The following is a 20,677-nucleotide window of genomic DNA, read 5'->3' on the forward strand; positions in this document are numbered from 1 at the left end:
TGAATGTTAAATTTATTCAAACCAAAAAAATCGTTTCTACATCAAAGATGCGAGCTTTTTTAGTGAACTACATCAAAAAATTTCTTTAAAAACAGCAGATACCATAATAATCAAATCCTGGTTGTTAACCAGGTTTGTAGCCCATCTTCATACTTGGTGTCACCTAGCAATCGGATTGAGCTGAAGCAGTTTTTCATTCCTTTATCGATGAGCTTGATCATTGCCGCTGCTGTTTTTGGAATCGATCCATGTCTTCTGTCATTTCGTTCTCGCCATAGTGCATGAATACTCATCTGGAATAAAATATCGCAGAGCAAAGGTGGTTATGCGATTGCTCCTTGGACTTGAGATGATCAAAACCAGGTCTGTCCAGACAGTTGTGTAGTCACGAGCTAGGAGTCCTTTAGCCAAATTTTCCCAAATCTGCGACGAAAATGGGCAGGAGAAGAAAAGATGGGCACATGTTTCGTATGGGTCCTGGCACAACACACAGGCTGTTGATGCGTTCGGTGCCCATCGCTGAACTCAGTCAGCAGTCGATAGCCGGTCATGAATAGCAAGCCACGTTATAAAAGCATACCGTGGGCAATTATGTGTGAACCAAATAGTTTTCGACCAATGAACCTTCGGATATTTTTGCCTGATCTGTTCTCTGGTAGACTTTGTATCAAAACATGATCGAAAATTATTTGCCTTCCTCCTCCAAAGAAATTTATCCGGCTCGGTTACTCTGTGATGAAGCTTAGCAGATTCAATAGCTTCTTCAATAGTGTTGAGGCTTTGAACTCTATGCCGACGACGCCTATGAGAACTCAAAACCTCACTGACTGTTGCCTCCTCTCTGATGCCCATATCCACTATACCCCTAGCACCAGTTAGTTTGAGAAGTTGCCCCTGAGCTGACCAGTTTTCATACCAGAACAAAGTCGACCGTCCATTCCCTATCTCAACGCGAAGAAACTCGGAAGCTTTTTCACGCATTTGCAGAATCTGTTTCCACATCCATGATCCCGGCGAGCTAGATGTGGGATCTGGTGTTGTCCATAGCTAGATGTGTTAATAATGACTATTAACAATGTGTAAATTAATGAAGTCATTAACTTTAGTGTTAATATTTTTCTTTTATTTTTAAATAAAAAATAATATTATTTTAAAGTGTGTGAATTACTTGAATCATTAATTTTAATTTTTTCATATGCTGATGTCGACATCTTGAGAAAACTCTCCTATTATATAATAGATTCTGATAGACATATTATTTAATAAAAAATTCCAAATCCAACCGACAATGAAAAATGCATGTTTTGGTAGGTCTTTTAATGCTAAAGAATACATGGATCCTTTATAAATTCCCTGCAGTTAAAAAAACAACAGAATTAAGTAGTTATCTTTTATTATGAATATGTTATGATTTGATATCAGTTGTTATTTTTGGTTTATGTTCCCTGAAAGAATCACTGGATGCTAAAATCTATCATTGGTTTTCTTCTTCAAACCATTTTCGCAAGCATTGTATAATCAATGTTAGAATGACAAACAAGTTCATCTATCATTACTCTCTCTATCTAAAAAATAGAATAAATTTCATATTTGGTAATTGTAAATATAAAAATACATGTATAAAAATATTTGCATTATCTAATAAACAACCTACATTATCATTGTGTTGTCATGTAATTTTGCTACGAGCATAAGAGCTCTGTGCCTCATCTAGCACTCCATTGTTTTTTATTTTGTCTGTGTAGAAAGCATGAGCTGCTCTATCATCTAATAATCTATTGTTCTCATGTGATTCTTGATTTCTCAAGTGTTGTCTTGACAATGTCTCAAAAAGACCAGACCTGATCCTAAGTAGTGGGTCTCTTAAAGAAATTTATTATGTGATCCATTAGCATAAAAAATGACTAATTAAATTGCTTGAGAATTTAAATTATTGACATATTATCCAATTAAATCTATAAATATCACAGCACTACAACATATACTTGCACAAATAATGTTCTAATGTTTTTTATATAAAGATGATCCTGCAAAAGACTCAAATCAAGTGTAAGAAAACATGAAGTTCATGTTAGCCTTACTTTAACACTACCTTTTCTTTGCTTTATTCTATTTTGGATAGCTCTTCTAGTATGAAATATGTTCTTTGTGAATATTGAACATTGTTCTTTCTTTGGATTTTGATAAACATATACAAATTCTCCCTCTTCTATTTTTTTTCCAACTACTATGTACAATTCAATAAACATTTCCATATTTATCAATTCTGAAGCCGACAATGAGATCTGAATGTGTTGGTATGTATTTTAATGCCCATTTATAGAGGGGGAAAAAAGGTTGAAGGAGATGTAAAGATAAAGGATATGGGTGGTGGTATTTTGAATTTGGAGAGAAAAGAAAAATATAGTTACGGTTAATAGGATTTTGTTTGTTTATTACGTCACGTATAAAAAATGAAAAAAGGTAAAATATTATTATACATGTTATCGTATGCGGAAAAAAATATATTCATAACTATGTATAATATACAGTTACCATAGGCAGAAAAAATACACTTCAGTATATCATCCAATGTGTTTTTTATTTAATTTTTTTTTCTGTAACTTGAAAGTATTAAGTATTGAAAGCATGAAGGAAAAAAAAAACATAAGTGTATTTATGAACAATTCTTTGGATTATATAAATTGTGAGTAAAATGTTGACAATGTAAATGATTGTTTGACAAAACAATGGGGGATATCTTATCCAGTTGCATGTGGTTCTTATTGTAGGATCATCCAAAACAACGACTCTATTGAGAATATAGACGAAGAAACAGTCATTGTTTGTGGAAGCTTATTATGGAGAGAAGATAAAGAAGAACTGAAACAGAAAACAACACAATATGATGAACTTTTAAGATGTTGATAGTTGCTGATTTTCAGATCATTCATTAATCATATATAAATATCCACAAAGATAATTGATCACTTTTAGGTTTGTTTTCGTTCGATTTACTTCTTTATCTTCCCAGGATATTATGTAAATCGAGAGAAACACACGGCTGAAGCTCCCTACATCCAAGCAATATTTTTAAAATTAGACCGGATTGGTGGTTGGACCGACTTAAACTCTAGAATGTATGTTTTGCTTTTGCTTTTGCTTTTGGAATCTTAGGATAGTAATTTATTTGTTTTTTCTTCATTCATCAGTCTTAGGCCTCTAATTTTGGTATACATGTTGATTTAACAATCTCACAAGTATGTGAACAACAAATATCATTATCCATATCTTACTGCAACGAAAACATTACAAGGGACACAAAAGCAAATATAACAATACGATTATTAAGTAGAATTTGATTGGCCTTCAAAATAAAAATTTAAAAAAATATAGCATTTTGTATATCATTTTATATTGCCAAACAAGGTTGATTTGGTTCTAGAGCAAATGTTCTCTATGGACTATGGTGCAACATAAATATGTGTTAATCATTACTCAAATTCTTTTGGAATAAAAAGAGGAAAATGCTTTATATTTTATGGGCTTATATTAATGTCAAATGAATGCAACAACAAGAAAACAAATGGATTAACTCTAGAATAGAATCCATTTAATTATATGATGATGTTAAACAGAAAAATATGTTTTAAAAAAAAGTGTACCTCAGTCAGCACTTCAAAAAGTGTTTCCACAAAGAGAGTGCATGTTTATATATGATATAGATGAGGATGATGATATATTAAACTGACCAAAAATCTTTGTGAAGTGGAACATGTATTTTTTCTCCTCTTCCTCTTGTTCAATACTTTCCATGATCATCCTCTCTAATATCCACAATGAGAACAGCATGGTATAAGGATTGTTCATATATTGATAAATATTATGTATGTTCAAAGACATTAACTTTGACAAAACTGCACTAACATAGCCCCAAAAATCATAGTAAAATATCATTAAAGTCTATATGAACTTAAACTGTAAAAAATAACAGAATTACAATTTCAAAACATGAAAATATGAGCAATTGCTGTACCATTCATCCCCAGTATCTTTCAGATTGTTGTTAATTGTTGTTGATTAAAAATCTAAGAACCAAGCTTTTGAAAAATTGTGGTTTGGACGAGAATGGTTTTGTGGGACAACTTGGAAGCTTACAATCGAGATATACTTCATCTTTCCTTTGCAAGACTTTCTTTAAGCGACATTAATTTGCAGTCTATATTTTTCTTATTTGAAACAAAGCATACTTAAAATGAATTGCATTCAGCTGTTTATACTATTTGTCCGAGAGTTTTTTTTATTATTATCAGAATTTTAACATCCAGTTCACGAGGTTTCTCAAACGAACTTATTTCAGGTTTCACAAACGAACTTAGACTAAAATCGTTTGCTAAGTCAGATCTGAATGGCCACCTAACATGTTTAACTCTTTCTTGGAACCGTTTCTAACAATTATATAAAAACAAATATTTGATATTAATGACGGTAACCATTACAAGACCTCTGACACTAGAATCATTCCCTATTATAGAATCGCTCCCTATTATAAATAGAGATCTCACATTTTGGACCAACTCTGAAAATGAGCATAGAGAGGAATCAGCGATATATTATTGAAAGACAGAGTTCATACCAAGTATCTTTAACTCAATTGGGATTGTATCAATGACAAAACCTAAAGATCACATGACTGAGTGAGGCTTGGTATGGGACCATGTAAAATGCTCTAGTCCCAAGATTGGAGGATGTATGGGTCCTAAAATCTCTTAGTTATTGAAAAGATAAAAAAAAAAAAAGTTCATGATGGTCTGTTGCCGATAACTTCATTAAAAAAATAGCAAAATGAGTTCACAATTTTTAGAAGAGAAAGCATACAACATCGGGACTCTTATAACATGACTCTTTGCTCTGCCCTTTGTTATCGTTATTGATCTCCATTGATCTCGTCACCCAAGCTAGCTAGTCGTTGATCGATATCCTGAAGATATTTTCTTTCGTACGTGTTTAATTATAACTTTCGCTCATCATTAGCTGATATAAGAGAAAACACATTCCTGTGAAAACAAGACAGCACCAAAGCGCATCTAAAAACCTCCTGCAACCGAAATATTATCATCATTCACCAACTTCAGTTGTTTAGTTGGTGATAATCTTTAGAGATGAGATGCAAAGCTTTTTCAGGCCGTATTTGCACACAAACGACCGCAGCCTCGGTTTTTGTTCGGGTGATCTATGGTCTAGTTCTTTGGCTCAGTAATCTCCACCTTCGTAGCGGTATTAATTACAGGATCTTTTGGTCATTATGAGATTTTTGTGGTCAATAGCAATACTGACCTTTGCAGATATTTTTTTCGTGGCAAATAATAGTCTTTTTAAAAACGATTTTGCGGTAAATAGTAATTTTGTTTTCATGTTTTGATTAATTATTATAGTTATCAAAGTACACTTCTTTTGGAATTTGATTTTTAGTTTTAGTATTTTATGTTTTCATGTTTTGATTAGTATAAGTATACTGATTTTGAAATTTGTTCAAGTAATGGTCCAAGTACATACAAGTCTAAAATACGTTATTGGACAAGGGCAATAGATTAGGTTACTTAAGGACTAAAATGTTTCCAGATAAAAAATATGTGCACAGGAAGCTCAAAAAGTTGAAGACTTCAAGATTAAAAGTGTACTCAGGTGCTGAATCGTCGGATAACATTATGATTTAACTCAAGAAGAAGAAGAACAAATTAGAAGAAGATGAAGCCGTTTATGTTTAGGATAAAAAAAAAAATATATGTAGTATCTCATACAAATGGTTCTTGTTTAGCCTGAACTCACGAACCAAGATCTCATCCATAAACGTCCTCACCTTTGCTTGGTAGAGTTTTGGCTCCAGATTTGGTGAGGACACATCTTTGGCCCAAAATGTTATATAAAACAGAAAACCTTGTACTCCCAGTACACTTGCACTCACATACTTGACAAACTCAAGATTTGTTCCCTACGAGAAGCAAAAGTAGGATTAAGAAAAGAAGAACCACTAAAATAGAAAGCAGAGAGAAATACGGAAGATCAAAGCTCTCACAGATTCTTCGTTCTCTTCTTCGATGGCAGTCTCTATGAGCAGTTTCATGAATTCCTTATTGCTAACTTCATCATGGAAACGTGTTGCATATTCGAATCTGAGGGCAGGAAAGTATTAGTCCAAATTATCCCAGCACACATTGTAACCCTAAAACCATAAAAAGAGGATGCATGTAAACACATGAGATATACAATACATAAACACTAAATGAAAAAGAATAGATATTACCTCGCTCTTTTCATACTGCTCCTCATACATCTTTCGCTGTCTCACATATTCTGGATCTTTCGACTCTCCTATGCGGAGAATTCGTAATTCTGAATAGACCTCTGCTTCCGGTTCCGTACCTGTTCTAGGCATCTTTAGCGGAGGAGAAAACTCCATCGAATCTCCAGACTTGGTGAAATCGGCATCAGCGGTCTTTGTTGGAACCCTAGACAGATTCTCTCGTGTAGCTTTTTTTTTTTTCCAGGAAGATCCAAAAAGACGAGAGAAAGTTGTGATGTTGTCAGGCCGTATTGGCACACAACCTTGCCTATATCCGCAGCCTCGGTTTTTGTTTAGGTGATCTATGGTCTGGTTCTTTGCGTCCCGTACTTGGATGCATCACGCTGTGATTAGTGTAATGACTCACTTACATGCACCGTCGTGACGATATTACAGGATCTTTTTGGTCATTATGAAAATGTTGGTGGTGACTCTATGGGACCTTTCTGGTCAATAGGGAACTTTGGTGGTCAATATGAGATCTTTGTGGCAATTAGTAATTTTATCTTTTAAACTTTTGTGGTAATTTTTAACATTTAACCAAAAAAACAATTGCGGTAAATAGTTGTTATGTTTTGTGTTTTTATTAGTATAGTTATCAAAGTACACTTATCATAAAATTTGGTTTTACTTTTTTTAGATGAAAACACTTAATAGACCATATTATGATATGGTTCACTGCTAATTTCAATTCAGATTCTGCATTCTTTTGGTTTATATGGATAAAATACCATTATATAAAATTCTATAACAATTATCTATATATCAAAATTAAAGAGAAGTATAAATTCAATTCAAGCTGATTTTATTAATTATCGATACCCTCATGTTACGAAAATAGGTACTCACATAATCTACCCCCTAAAAACTGAGATAGACTAGCTTAGAAAATATGTGTAGATGATCTATTTTTTCTGTAGTTTCATCTTGTTCTTAAAAAGCATACGTACTTGCACTACGTACGAAACTTGATGGTATTTTTGTTTGTTTAGTTTTTAATTTAATTTAATAATCAAACCTATAACGCTCCAACGTGCTTAAGAATTGGGACGAGGTTGACAAAAAAAAAAAAAAAAAAAAGAATTGGGACGATTGAGATGAAGATTCATGACTTGACTGTCTCCACCTACGAGCTGACCTCCTATGAACATGATTTTAAACGAACAAGAGATAACTCTAAAAGAGAATCAAATTAAGATGAAGATGATGTTAAACAAACAAGAGATAACAAAGTGTACCTCAGTGAGGCCGATCAGAAATTTTTTATAGATGAGGACATATAATATTAGAAATATGGGAAAAACTTATAAATAGGACACCTTTTTTTTTCTACCACTACTATGAACATGATGTTAAACAAACAAGAGATAACTTTAAAAAAGAATGAAATTAAGATGAAGATAGATGTTAAACAAACAAGAGATAACAAAGTGTACCTCAGTCATCAGTTAATAGTACATCATATTGTGTTGGCCTTAGCTTGAATTCGACAACATGGAACTCACCACGAAACTTGCGCACCAATGTCCAGTATAGTTTTGGCTCAGGATCTGATGACGAAAGATCTCTTGCCCAAAGTGTTATGTAGAAACAAAAACCTTGTGCACCTCTTACATTTGCACACACATACTTGACAAACTCTAGATTTGTTCCCTGCAAGAAAAGAAGAGTAGAATTAGAAACAGAGGAAGCCAATTAATCAGATTGATGAGGGAAGAGCAAGCTATATCTCTGGGACATACATTGTCTTCGTTTTCTGCGTCGATGGCTGCCTTTATGAGCAGTTTCATCAATTCGTCTTTGCTAAGTTCCGGATCGAATTTGAGTCCCCATTCGAATTTGGCTGGAGCGAAGCAGTAGTCATATTTATCCAAATCCAGATCGTAAAACTAAAAACCATACATAACACACAGGATAGAGAGATACAGATTAAACACCAAACACATGAAGGGAATTCTATACTATACATAAACCCTAAATCAAAAGGGAAATTACTTACGTCGTTCTTTTCACATTCCTCCAAAAACATATCTCGCTGTCTCCAATATTCCGGATCCTCCCAATCCACTTTGCGGAAAGTTCGTAGTGGTGGAAGGACCTCTTTCTCCGCCTTTTGATCTGTCTTCGCCTTCTTCAGCGGCGGAGATAACATCGTCGAATCTGTGATTTCGGCATCAGCGGCGGAGGAGTTAGCCCTAGACATATCCTTTCGATTAGCTTTTTTTTCTTCCCAGAGAACGAAGAGTCTGTAAACCACAGGGTGTTAAAATAAATTAACATAAAATAAAAAGGGATAATTATTAAAAAAAAATCCAAAAATTCTGAATTAATAAAAACAAAACAAAAAAACTAATTTACAAAAAGTGTAAATAAGTCAGAATAACCATACTTTAATTATCTTAACATAAAATAAAAAGGGATAATTATTAAAAAAAATCCAAAAGTTTTTTGTTTTCACTTTAAAGAGAAAATTATATAGAACTTTATTAAATTTAATGAAAAAAATTATTCAAACAAAAAAACGTTTTTATAATAAATGCTTTGTTTCTTAAATTGAGAAAAAACATCGTCAATCATATTTTTCTTCAAGACTTCAATGATAGAGATTTTGATGGTGATATATATACGCTACAGAGCGTAGATCTTAAGGCAAACGACATGGTGAGACTCATGGTACGTCGCTTGTTCTTAATACATTCTACTTGCATTACATGGTGAGACTCATGGTAATGTTTAGGTTACAGTATAAGACATACACAATGACAACCGCTTCTTCTATTTGCTGTTTCAGATTCTTTTATGAGCTTGTTGCCTCCATCAGTATAACATGACCAGAGGCTTAAAATTAAACAGCTTTGAATGAAGGAAAAAGGTAATAATGAACCAAAAAAAATACTGAATTTAAGCAACCTGAATTTTATTTAGTTGAAGCTTGTTGTATTACTCGTCGTAGTTGCTTTATTTGTTTTTTTTTTTTGTCACAAACACACTTCAACTATCGATTAAATAAATACATTTTCTGTATCATTAAACCAATAAGGAACTGAAGTGCCGATATAAGAGAAGACAGTCTTTCGAGCCCTAGCATTCTTTGCTAGCATATCAGTTTTTATGTTCTTATCTTTTGAACGATGACGCAAGACAAACTCTGGGAAGTCTTGTCGAATTGTTGCGAGCTCGCTTAACTCTGATGAAAAGGCTGGCCATGCTTCTGGGCTAGCTACCATCTTAATCAAATCTGTGGAATCTGTCACAAACAAAGAGCAGTATCCATTCTTCGTCTTCAGACTAGTCATGGCCCATACTAGGCTCCGTAGCTCCATATGTAAGAGGGATATGCCTCGGCAGCTGCCCTGAAGCCCCAGAAGGTCTACCGTACCATCCTGAAGTTCCAGAATCCAGCCGACACCACTAGTTACATCATCTGATTTCCATGATCCATCCACAGAACATATAAATGGTGTTGAAGTCATTAACCCTGGGTCCACAGATTCTGCCAAAATATTGGCCTTAGACCAAGCTACAACTTCTCTATTATCACTATCCATTATCTCTAATGGTGGACGGTCTATTCCATTGAAAAGTTTGTCATTACGAGCCTTCCAAATAAACCACAGAATCCAGGGATAAGCATCAGCTGAATCATTATGGATATTCTGATGTGGCCTTCTCGAGAAAAAATAATCAAAGTTTCCCAACAGATTTTCAGTTGGAAAAATATTTGGCGCTGATGGTAAATTTGAAATGGCCCAGCACTGAAGAGCAGGCGGGCACATGAAAAGTGCATGGTTAATTGTTTCCTCTGAAGACCCGCATCGTGGACAACAAGGATCCACTCGCAAATGTCTATGTGGTAGGCGTTCATTTACTGCTAACGCACCCGAGAGGCGAGAGGGCTTGCCATATGAAATGACGGAGTTTACTTGGCACCTGCACTTTCCAAACATACTCTTTGAGGGAATTAAAAGATGGATTCTGTAGTTGGAAACGTATGTCCTCGTCCAACTTCCAACAAGATACCTCATAACCAGATTTGACTGTGTAATTACCAGATTTAGTGTAATGCCAACAATATCCGTCACTTCTGAACTTAGAAGAGGGTTTTAGACTTAAGATTAACGGTATATCTGGAGGTGCGACAACTGCTTTAAGCAGAGGTATATTCCAGGAGTTGGAATTTGTAATAAGCTTTGAGACTGTCATCGATGGATTAAACGTTGGAGAGATGCTTGTAGCCGGTTTTGCATTAACTCCAGGTAACCAATTGCCAGACCAGACAAGGGTTTCGTGTCCAGAACCTATAGTACGACGAACTCCTTTTTTTTTTTTTGCTAAACTGTAAATATCATTAAAATGAAAGTTATAATTTACAAAAAGCAAACCTAGGATCTGTGCTACCTTGGCAAAAAAGAATAAAAAACAAGGGAGCAACACATTTTGAACTTATAAGAATCTTTTGCCGACCAAATACTTCTCCATCCGTATGAGGGTCGATTAGGCTTTTTTGCATGGAAAGGGTGTGAGTTACGGAAGTACCGTCCTTTAAACACTCTTGAAAAAAGAGAGTTTGGGAACTGATTTAACCGCCAGAGTTGTTTAGACAAAAAAGCCTGATTAAACTCTTCAAACAACTTAAATCCGAGACCTCCATCTTTTTTAGGTAAACATAGTTTTTTCCATGCCACCCAATGCATCCCCCTTGAATGCGGCCCTGAACTCCACCAAAAGTTGGCCACCGCATTTGACACAAATTTTTAGGGAGAAGGAAACATGACATCACAAATGTCGGTATTGCTTGGGCGACGGATTTAATCATAACTTCCTTTCCACCTTTGGATAGTAATTTAGCCGACCAGCCTTTTACACGATTATTTAGCCTATCACGAACATATGTAAAAATCTCCGCTTTTGATCCTTGTAGTTGCTCTGGTATACCCAGGTATTTTCCTGTTCCTCCATCTTTGGAGATTCCTAAAAGTTGTTTAACTTCTGCCCGAACACTATCGGAGATACGCTTACCAAATGTAATTGCAGACTTCTCAAAATTAATCCTCTGGCCTGATGCATTTCCGTACAAGGTAAGAATACGAAGAATCTCGTCACATTATTCTTTTGAGGCTTTACAAAAGAAAAGACTGTCGTCCGCAAACAAAAGATGCGAGATAGCCGGACTTGCCTGAGCCACTTTAAGTCCAGTTATTCGATTTATCTCCTCAGCTACTCTGATATTGGAAATCAGTACTTCCGTAAACAGGATGAATAATTATGGTGATAACGGGTCCCCTTGTCTTAAGCCTCTAGATGGAAAGATATTACCTTTCGGGGTGCCATTGATCAGGACCCTATAAGACACAAAATTCACACATCTCATAATCCATGAGATCCATGAATCCGCGAAAGCCATTTTTGTCATGAGAGCCTCCAAAAAATTCCATTCAACTCGATCATAAGATTTACTCATGTCAGTCTTGATCGTAAACTCTGTTTTATCTGATATTACTCTCCCTGCTACGAATGCAGATTGAGTCTCAGAGACCAAGGAGGGAAGGATTCGTTTTAGTCTTTGACAAAGCACTTTTGATATAATTTTATAGCACACATTACAAAGACTAATTGGACGAAATTCCTTCATTTCTCTGGAACGTTCCGTTTTTGGAATCAGACAGATATTTACTTCATTGATTCTAGGGTCAATAGTTCCCGACCGCAGAAAGTCTTGGACCATATCTACCACTTGAGGGCCAATAATGTTCCAGAACTTCTGATAAAAAAGAACTGACATACCATCTGGTCCTGGGGCCTTTTCAGGATTTATCATAAACAGAGCTTCCTTTACCTCCGACGGAGATATGTCCCTAGTCAGTAGGTCATTTATCTCTGGAGTCATTTTCCTAGGCAAATGCTCAAGGGAAAATTCAAGATCAGAGACGTTCGAGGAGGCGAACACATCTTGGAAGTATGAAATAGCTTTATGTTCTATTTCTGCTTCCTTTTCTGTCCAAATGCCAGTGGCGGTAAGAATCCCTACAATCCGATTACGAGCCCTCCATTGCCTCGTCGTTGCATGATAGAATTTTGTATTCTGATCACCCTCCTGATACCAAAGCGTTCTGCTTCAAGCTTTATTTGCACAAAACTAGTCATGCTTCAAGCAATAACTATGCATCGATAATTTCCTAAACATATCCATCATATCACAAGAACATAATGTAAACCACTCATCTGTCAGTGCCGGACCGATCAATTTGGATGCTCGCGTCTAATTTTTTAAAATATGTCCTTTTATATTTTTTTTCAAAATTAAAATAATAAAAAATGAAATAAAAATTCATAAAACAATCAAACTCCATAAACGGTTTATAAGAAAAGAAAAAAATCCAATAAAACATATAGTGTTTTGCTGAAAGATAGATCTTCTTGCATTTTTTTCGTGTAAAATTGTTTATTAAACTGTCGTAATCGAATTTTTCAAATAGCTATCTCAATTGATAATAAGCTAACCCATTTTGTTGTTTCGGTGACAAAGATAACTAAAGATACCCTGCTACAGCGAACTGAAGAATGTAACGGACCATAGATGGACGTGGATTCACTTGGGGGGGGGTGTGATGGGCGAAGCCCCCCACGGTACGGTTTCCGTATTGGGCTAGATTTATGTTTTCTTTTATCTAGTGAGTTTGGAAGTCGGGTTTTTGGGACTATAAATACAATACATCTTATGGATCAAAAGTTTGTTTATAAAGGGGCATAGATAAAAAATATGCCCATTTATAATAGATGCCACAAAAAATATGCCCCTTTTAGAATGGATGCCTGCGGCAGTCGCCACCTTCACCTGCCCTCGAGGCCGGGCATACATTAAGTATTCATTGTTAAGTTGATCATCATCAAGATCTCATGCCCAGTTGAATTTGACGGAGCAAAGTCGTACTCCACATTAATATTCCTGTCCATATCAAACCCCGATATTATAATTATACATAGATGCACATATATAAATACAAGGGAATACGATTAACGACCAAACAATAAATCGGAGGTCATGGAATAATTAATACGTATAAGAGAAAGCACGTTCCTACAAAAACAAGATGACACCAACAGGAGCGCATCTAAAAACCTCTAGTAACCGAAAAATTATCATCAAAACATCTTAGTTGGTGATAACCTTTAGAGACTAAGAGTTGTGATGCAAAAAGCTTTGTCTGGCCAAATTCGCACACAACCTTGTCTATATATAACCGCAGCCTTGGTTTTTGTTCGTGTGATCTATGGTCTGGTTCTTCGCGGCCCGTACTTGGATGCATCACGCTATGAGCCTGTGACTAGTTGAATGACTCACTTACATGCACCGTATTACATGACCTTTTTGATCATTATGAGAATTTTGGTGGTCCATATCGTAACTACGGACCTTTGCAGTCAATATAGGACCTTCTGTTTTAACATGGGATCCCTCGTGAATTGTGATTGTCTATATGACTATATGGGACTTTTCTGGTCAATAGGGGACTTTGGTGGTAGTAATTTTATTTTTTACACTTTAATTTTGTGGTACTTTTTAACATTTAACCACAAAGAAAATTGTGGTAAATAGTATTTATGTTTAATGTTTTCATGTTTTTATTAGTATAGTTATCAAAGTACACTTATCATAAAATTTAGATGAAAAGAGTTAATATAGTTAGTCCATATATGATATGGTTCACTGCTAATTTCAATACAGATTCTGCATTCTTTTAGTTTATATGGATTAAATACCATTATATAAAATTCTTAAAAAAAAAATTATATCAAAATTTAAGAGAAGGATAAATTCAATTCAAGCTGATTTTATTAATTACGATACCCTCATGTTACAAAAATAGGTACACTCTCATAATCTATCCCCTAAAAACTGAGATAGACTTGCTTACAAAGTATGTATAGATGATATTTTTTTTCTTAAGTTTCATCTTATTCTTAAAAAGCATTAGAATAATTAGTACGGTACGTACTTACGCTACGTACGGAAATGGGTTTTTTTGGGTTTAGTTTTTAATTTATTTAAATAATAATCAAACCCATAACGCTCCAACGTGCTTAAGCATTGGGACAAGAGAGCGATTGAGATGGAGACTCATGACTTGATTCGCTCCACCAATGAGCTGACCTCCTATGAACACCACCGGCACGGTAGGGCTGCAGCCAAGCTGAGCCAATGCTTGCTCTATCTCCTTTCCTCTGTTGATCTCGTCGAGCTCGTAGATCGTTGGGTTCACACCAAAGTCGATGAAGAGAGTCTTGATCGTGTGAGACATGCAGCACGAGTTCTTGCTGAATATCACGACAGGCTTCTCGGAGATCATCTTTTGTATCTTCTCCATATTGAGGGTTCTAAAAGAATTTATCTTTTGTGATATTTAGAGTTTTCAACTTAGGGGAAATGATGTGGATTCTTTATATTGGAGTGAGAGATCAGGAGAGTAAATTGGAAAGGTTTTGGAATTTTGGGAACAAGACGACTTAGACGAGAAGTGACTTTGAGTTCTAGTGTTTGATGTGTTAAGATCGACTATAAGGGTTCCTATATATAGCTTCTTCACGAATGCATGTAGACAAATGATAGTGAAGATTCTAGATGCTATTGTCGAATTCTTGGTTCTATCATCTTGTGGCCTTATAATATTATACGTGTCTAGTTTTTAAGACTAACCATTTAATTTTGACCCAAAAAAGACTAACTATCTAATATAATAAAAAATAGAAAAAATGGTTATGTATGTATTTATATATAGAAACACGAAAAGCGAAGTAATAAGATAATAGTAAATGCAAAATCCAAAAGTATTAGAATCTTCAGCTAATAATAGATAAAAAAATATCAATACAAATTCGATGAAAGATAAAAAATTTCAACCAAACCACTTATGCCATATAATTCTTTTTAATTTATAACAAAAAGTTATATTTTTCATAAGAAAAGATTAACATTATGATTTGACATATATGTTTGTAAATTTTATTTATTTTAATGATAATTATTCTAACTCCATAATCAGTTTATTTTTTTGTTTGCTTTAATTGAAGTCAAATGTGTGTATATGTTCTAGAGAAAAACCTTTTTTTTTAATTATCGACTCATACGATAAACCCAATTATTGGACTATACAACTTTTGATGAATGTTTTACCTAACTGTAAATACGTACGATTAATTCTGAATATCTATATATCAAATCTTACTGATTTGAAAAAGGAGCAGTTTCCCACAGTTTTTAAAATAGCAAAAGAATGTTACGATAGTGGGAATATACGTAAGAATTTGGAGTTAGGAGTTCCTCTTGGCTCTTACTGTTTACAGACCAAGGATCAAAAGAGGTTATCAATTCGGAAAGGGACAAAACAGTGTTTAAGTATTCTTCTTTAGAAAAAAAAAAGATAGCAAAATCTTAGCTGTGAAGAATATATGATACGGACGAATCATGTGTTGTCTCTAGAGTACGGCCTTTCATATCTCTTGAGCTGTAATAAAAATACCTGCAATATCACATTGAAAATATGGATATATAGTGTGTTATATCACAGTAAATATATAGTGATAACTACCTACCTTATTAATTCTTGAGCTGCCAAAAAAACAAAATTTGTTACAAATCATTTACCAAAAATAATGCAAAGACTTCTTCTAACAATAATTTAGAGTTTAATAAAAAAAATTAATAAGATAATTATATGTTTTGAAAAAAATAGTGACTAAAAATCTGCCCTTTTTTTGTTTCCTTGATTTTATTTTACTGTTGTGATTATTTTTTTTAGCGGACATTTGCGAAAACTCGAGATCGTGTGATATTATCTCAAGAATTAGAATATTATTCGTATGACCACTTGAGAGAAAAAAAGGCAAACTATGTGGTTCTGTTTTAGCCTTATCTTCATGCATGCAATCGAATCTTGCAATGTCAAGAATCAAGAATCAAACCAAGTTAAGCTTTATTCCCAATTCGATGAATAAGATTTGTGTTAAGTCAAGCTCATGGCCAAGAAGATGGATTTGATTGTGAAACAGGCACGTAGTATCATGAAGGCCCTTTAACAAACAAAAAAAAAGGCACGTAGTATCCCAAAATAAAACAACTGAAATGTAAAGTGATAGTTTTGCTTATTTCTTCTTGAATTTATTTATAAAGGTGGCCCAATTTTGATCTCAAGAGTCGTTATTCTTATATCACAATACAAGGTTATCATCATTCAATGTACGTGATTCACGTACCGACACATATATATGTACGTAATATTCCAATTGCAAAATCACATCTAATTCCGCAACTGGCCCGTACCGTCCTACAACATGGAATATGTATATGTAACATGCAACGAAGTTCCTTACATGGCAGAATACAATTCTTTTCTAACTTTGTTGTTTTAATGGTATGAAACGTCATTTTCTATATCATGAGGTTGAAGTTGAACAATCACTTCCACAGTTTTTGTAGATGGATAGTGAAGAATTTTAATGATTACTATCCCAATTCAATAAATTAAAATTTTCTTTTAATTTATGAAAGATCAGAAATTTATACAATCTGCATCGAATGTATCAAATTTACACAATTTGAAATAAAAAATGTACTTGTAACTAGTTAATTAACAACCACGGGCGCCTAACATACTAGTGACCAAAAAAGATTTTTGCATGTTAGTGAAAGAATTATTTAAAAACATTTATGCATCTATAAAGGTTCCATTATATGGACATTACTAGTTTGAACTACTTCACATAATCGCATAGTTAAGGTTTGATAGATGTTAAAGAAAAGGTTTAAGGGTTGATATTAATTTCCCAATGAATTAAAACCAGATGAATTCTAGAGTAACTATTTTTCGCCTTACAAAAAAAAAAATTTAAGTCCCAAATCCCAATGTCTATATGCAAATTGAAAGTTATTGCAATTTTCAATCATGAAACAAATGTTAAACTATGCGTACCATCTACTATATGATGTTATTATCTATAGTTGATTAAATATTTACCATTAAATAACAGCTAAAGCATCTATGATTATTTAAGATATCCGATCCTCATTAGTAATTTGTCATATTGCACCAACTCGTTATCACTCTACTCCAATTTTTTTTTCCACATATATTCATTTTTTGATATGATAAAGCCAAATGCAAAACCGGAATTTTAATTTTATAATACACCTCTGCTTCATAAAAATATTTTATCTGGTGTGTCGTCAGTCGATCCGCATCTTTCTTATGAATATTTACTTAAAAGAAGTGTTGAAGAGCTAACAATGCCGCTATATCTCCTTTCCGGTTATTCTCTAGAAAATAAGTCAGCTTATCCAAACACGTCATCGTTTTAACATAACTAAGAGAAAATCCGTACTAACATGCAGATTTTTTTTTCAAATATTTCAAATTGATATATTTTTGTGTTTTCATTAAAAAAACATAATCATCATTTATATATGTTAATATATATTAAAAAAATTAAGAGTTTATACAAAAAAATTATCAATATTTTAATTAATAATAATTTTTTTTTAATATTTACTTAAATGTTATTTAAGAATCAATTAATAAAAAAATTTTCATTTTTTTGAATAGTTGGAAATTTAATACCAAATTCATTAATTATTTTTTAAAAAAAAATAAAACTTTAAATTAAAAATTGACACATATTATCTCTATATTAATTTAAAATGCTGATGAAGAGAGTTGGTCATCTTTTATATATAAGATATATATATATAATATTATTTATCTCTAAAATATTTCATTATCAATTTATTATTATCCGGTCATAAGTAATATTATATTCTCAATTATTTTTCCTTACACCATTAAAGAATACTTATTTTTCATTGCACAGGTGTACATTTCTTAGATGCATTGCTGCATGTATATGAAAATATGTGAAATATAAACATGGGAAAAGGATAATCCAACGGTTGCTGAGTATTTGTTTGTGTTATAACGGTTACTGATTTTATTAAAAATACACTCATAGATTACACAATATGTATCCGAAAAATCTATCTCTTCCAAAACTTAGATAGACATAGCAATAACTCATACATACTTTCATGTGTAAACTTTTGTTTTGGTCACTTTGAATTAGTATCATCATGATCATTACGTTATTAAAGCCATAAAGCCCCAACGCGCTTAAGCATTGGGACGAGAGAACGATTGAGATGAAGACTCATGACTTGACTGGCTCCACCTACGAGCTGACCTCCTATGAACACCACCGGCACGGTCGGGCTGCAGCCAAGCTGAGCCAATGCTTGCTCTATCTCCTGTCCTCTGTTGATCTCGTCTAGCTCATAGATTGTTGGGTTCACGCCAAAGTCGACGAAAAGGGTCTTGACTGTGTGAGACATGCAGCACGAGTTCTTGCTGAAGATCACTACTGACTTCTCAGAAATCAACTTCTGTAGCTTCTCCATTGGTGTTATGATGTGAAAAAGTGTTTCAAAAGGGATTCTCAGGGGATGAAAGTGTCTATATTTCTTTTGATAGAAATGAGAGATATTAGGGATGAAAATAAGAAAAGCAAGAGAACTTATAGAGATATCTGTTTATGGGTGAAGATGAGAAGTGACTTTAAGTTTCTGTGTTTGATGATGTAAATGGTCTATAAGGGTCCTTTATATATAGCTTTCAAGGGTACGTAAAGCTCATATTATGGGTTTTAAATTTAATGTTGCATATTTCTAAGAGAATCAATCTTTTTAGCACACAAAAAATATCTCAAATAAATAAAGAAATTAAAACCCTTAAGAAAAAAACAAGATAGTGGGAGTATCTGAAAGAATAACTTCGATCAAAATTTCGAAACTATTGAAAGAGATAATGTACAAATTTTCAGATTTAGATAATATCTTCTTTTTTTTTGTCATATTAGTTTTGTTTTTAGTTATCTCTAATTTTGTATAAAAGGCATTGCGTATGCGGATGAATAAAGCATACGCAAACGCAATAAAACTTTTTATATGCCTCTAGTTTCAGGGTATCAGAATTATAATTAAAATTATCAATCCTCAGCCTCTTCTTTGAACTCGCTTTTTCTTCTCTCTTTCTTTGAAATAATTTGTACGATTATTCATCGATGCACTCTTCTGAATCGTGGCCCCCGAGAACATCCGATAGATCTTTTTTTTTTTTTTCGAAATTAAAGAAGGAGACAACTAGTCGAACTATCCAACGTATCAATTTTTACAATCTCACTCCAAGATGAGAAAGAAATTCGCCGTGTTGATGGTTAGATACCTCAACATGTTGAATACTCGAAATGAGACTGATAGACAAATAATGCTATGTTGATCTCTTCGTTGTTACACCAGGATCTTTGGACATATGTTCAGCATCAGTTCTCCGTTTGGAAAAGCAAACGAATTCAAAATCTTAAGACTCAGTGCGCCAATTGCCGATGGAAATTAGGGCTCGACAAACAATATATCTGTGGAAAAAAATTAGTTTCACAAAACATGGCATCACTATACAGTATGCAATACCAATAATAATATATATCGGTCAACATGTTATTGTCCTATAGATAATCAATTTAATTTTTTTTTTTTTGTAAAATCAAAGAAGTTAAAAAAAGAAATCTGAGTTGATTGTATCTTCACGTCAAAATTGTCTAGGGAGTAGGGAGGCAAAACTAGTCGTATGGTGGCAAAATTTGGTATGATTCACATAAGCGATTCTCCTACAAGCCTCCATCTTTTGGCTAGCTATCCATGAAAAACTGGCAACAGGTTCTCGTATAAGGTAATAGGGAATAGTTCAGCCATGTCATGACTTCTTTGCAGTGAAGTGAACGAGACAAGGGAGCACTTATTCTTCGCTTGCCCTTACTCATTTATGATATGGGATTGACTTTGTAATGATCTTTTTAGGTGGTAGAACAAACTCTGATTGTTACATCACCATAAGATCTATATCAAGTAATCTAAGAAGCAAATTGGACTAGCTATTGGCTCGGTGTATGGAGTAAGGAAGGAGAGTAATGGAATACGCCATCACCGGCCTTGCCGTTCTGCTCTTCTCCTCGCTCACTGTTGAAGTATAATCATATCTCGTATAAGATAAAGTTACATGTACATAAGTTAGTTATTACTCCAAGAGTCACGAGTTGTCATTTTCTTAAAGTTGTGTTTTTCAATTAAGAGTCATGTTTGTTTTAAGAGTTATGTTGTTTCAATTTTCATTTTGTTTAAGTAGAGATCGAGTCTGTGTTTGTAACAGAGTGTGATACAATAAAGTTGGTTACATTCATACTCTGTTTTTCTCTTTTCTTCATAACCTTAAAACACCAAGCACAAAAACACCAACATGGTATCAGAGACCTACTGAT

The 20,677-nt window shown here is 33.8% G+C and overlaps 3 protein-coding genes across 3 annotated transcripts; all 3 read right to left on the reverse strand.

Moving 5' to 3' along the window:
- Positions 1-7,759: 7,759 nt before the first annotated feature.
- LOC18028450 lies at positions 7,760-8,548 on the reverse strand. The gene is made up of 3 exons (XM_006414406.2): positions 8,322-8,548; positions 8,065-8,211; positions 7,760-7,975 (listed from the first exon to the last, which is right to left on the reverse strand). Exons 1-3 carry the CDS (start codon positions 8,523-8,525, stop codon positions 7,760-7,762), a joined length of 567 nt encoding a protein of 188 aa, XP_006414469.2. The 5' UTR covers positions 8,526-8,548.
- Positions 8,549-14,154: 5,606 nt separating this feature from the next.
- On the reverse strand, positions 14,155-14,859 carry LOC112082206 (monothiol glutaredoxin-S4-like). Its single transcript, XM_024149567.1, has one exon. The coding sequence runs from the start codon at positions 14,686-14,688 to the stop codon at positions 14,380-14,382; it is 309 nt and encodes a 102-aa protein (XP_024005335.1). The 5' UTR covers positions 14,689-14,859; the 3' UTR covers positions 14,155-14,379.
- Positions 14,860-18,282: 3,423 nt separating this feature from the next.
- On the reverse strand, positions 18,283-18,934 carry LOC18028452 (monothiol glutaredoxin-S4). Its single transcript, XM_006414408.2, has one exon. It carries the CDS (start codon positions 18,762-18,764, stop codon positions 18,456-18,458), a length of 309 nt encoding a protein of 102 aa, XP_006414471.1. The 5' UTR covers positions 18,765-18,934; the 3' UTR covers positions 18,283-18,455.
- Between the last annotated feature and the right edge of the window lie 1,743 nt (positions 18,935-20,677).

Source organism: Eutrema salsugineum, unplaced genomic scaffold (genome assembly GCF_000478725.1).
Source record: "Eutrema salsugineum unplaced genomic scaffold, Eutsalg1_0 scaffold_1, whole genome shotgun sequence".
Taxonomy (NCBI): Eukaryota; Viridiplantae; Streptophyta; class Magnoliopsida; order Brassicales; family Brassicaceae; genus Eutrema; species Eutrema salsugineum.

Bases quoted from the DNA above. Each gene is read 5' to 3' on its own strand.
- LOC18028450 (XM_006414406.2), bottom strand. From the start codon at position 8,525: ATGTCTAGGGCTAACTCCTCCGCCGCTGATGCCGAAATCACAGATTCG. The intron at 8,212-8,321 runs GTAAGTAATTTC...TATGGTTTTTAG, and splicing joins AGGAATGTGAAAAGAACGAC to TTTTACGATCTGGATTTGGA. The intron at 7,976-8,064 runs GTATGTCCCAGA...CTTTTCTTGCAG, and splicing joins ACGCAGAAAACGAAGACAAT to GGAACAAATCTAGAGTTTGT.
- LOC112082206 (XM_024149567.1), bottom strand. From the start codon at position 14,688: ATGGAGAAGATACAAAAGATGATCTCCGAGAAGCCTGTCGTGATATTC.
- LOC18028452 (XM_006414408.2), bottom strand. From the start codon at position 18,764: ATGGAGAAGCTACAGAAGTTGATTTCTGAGAAGTCAGTAGTGATCTTC.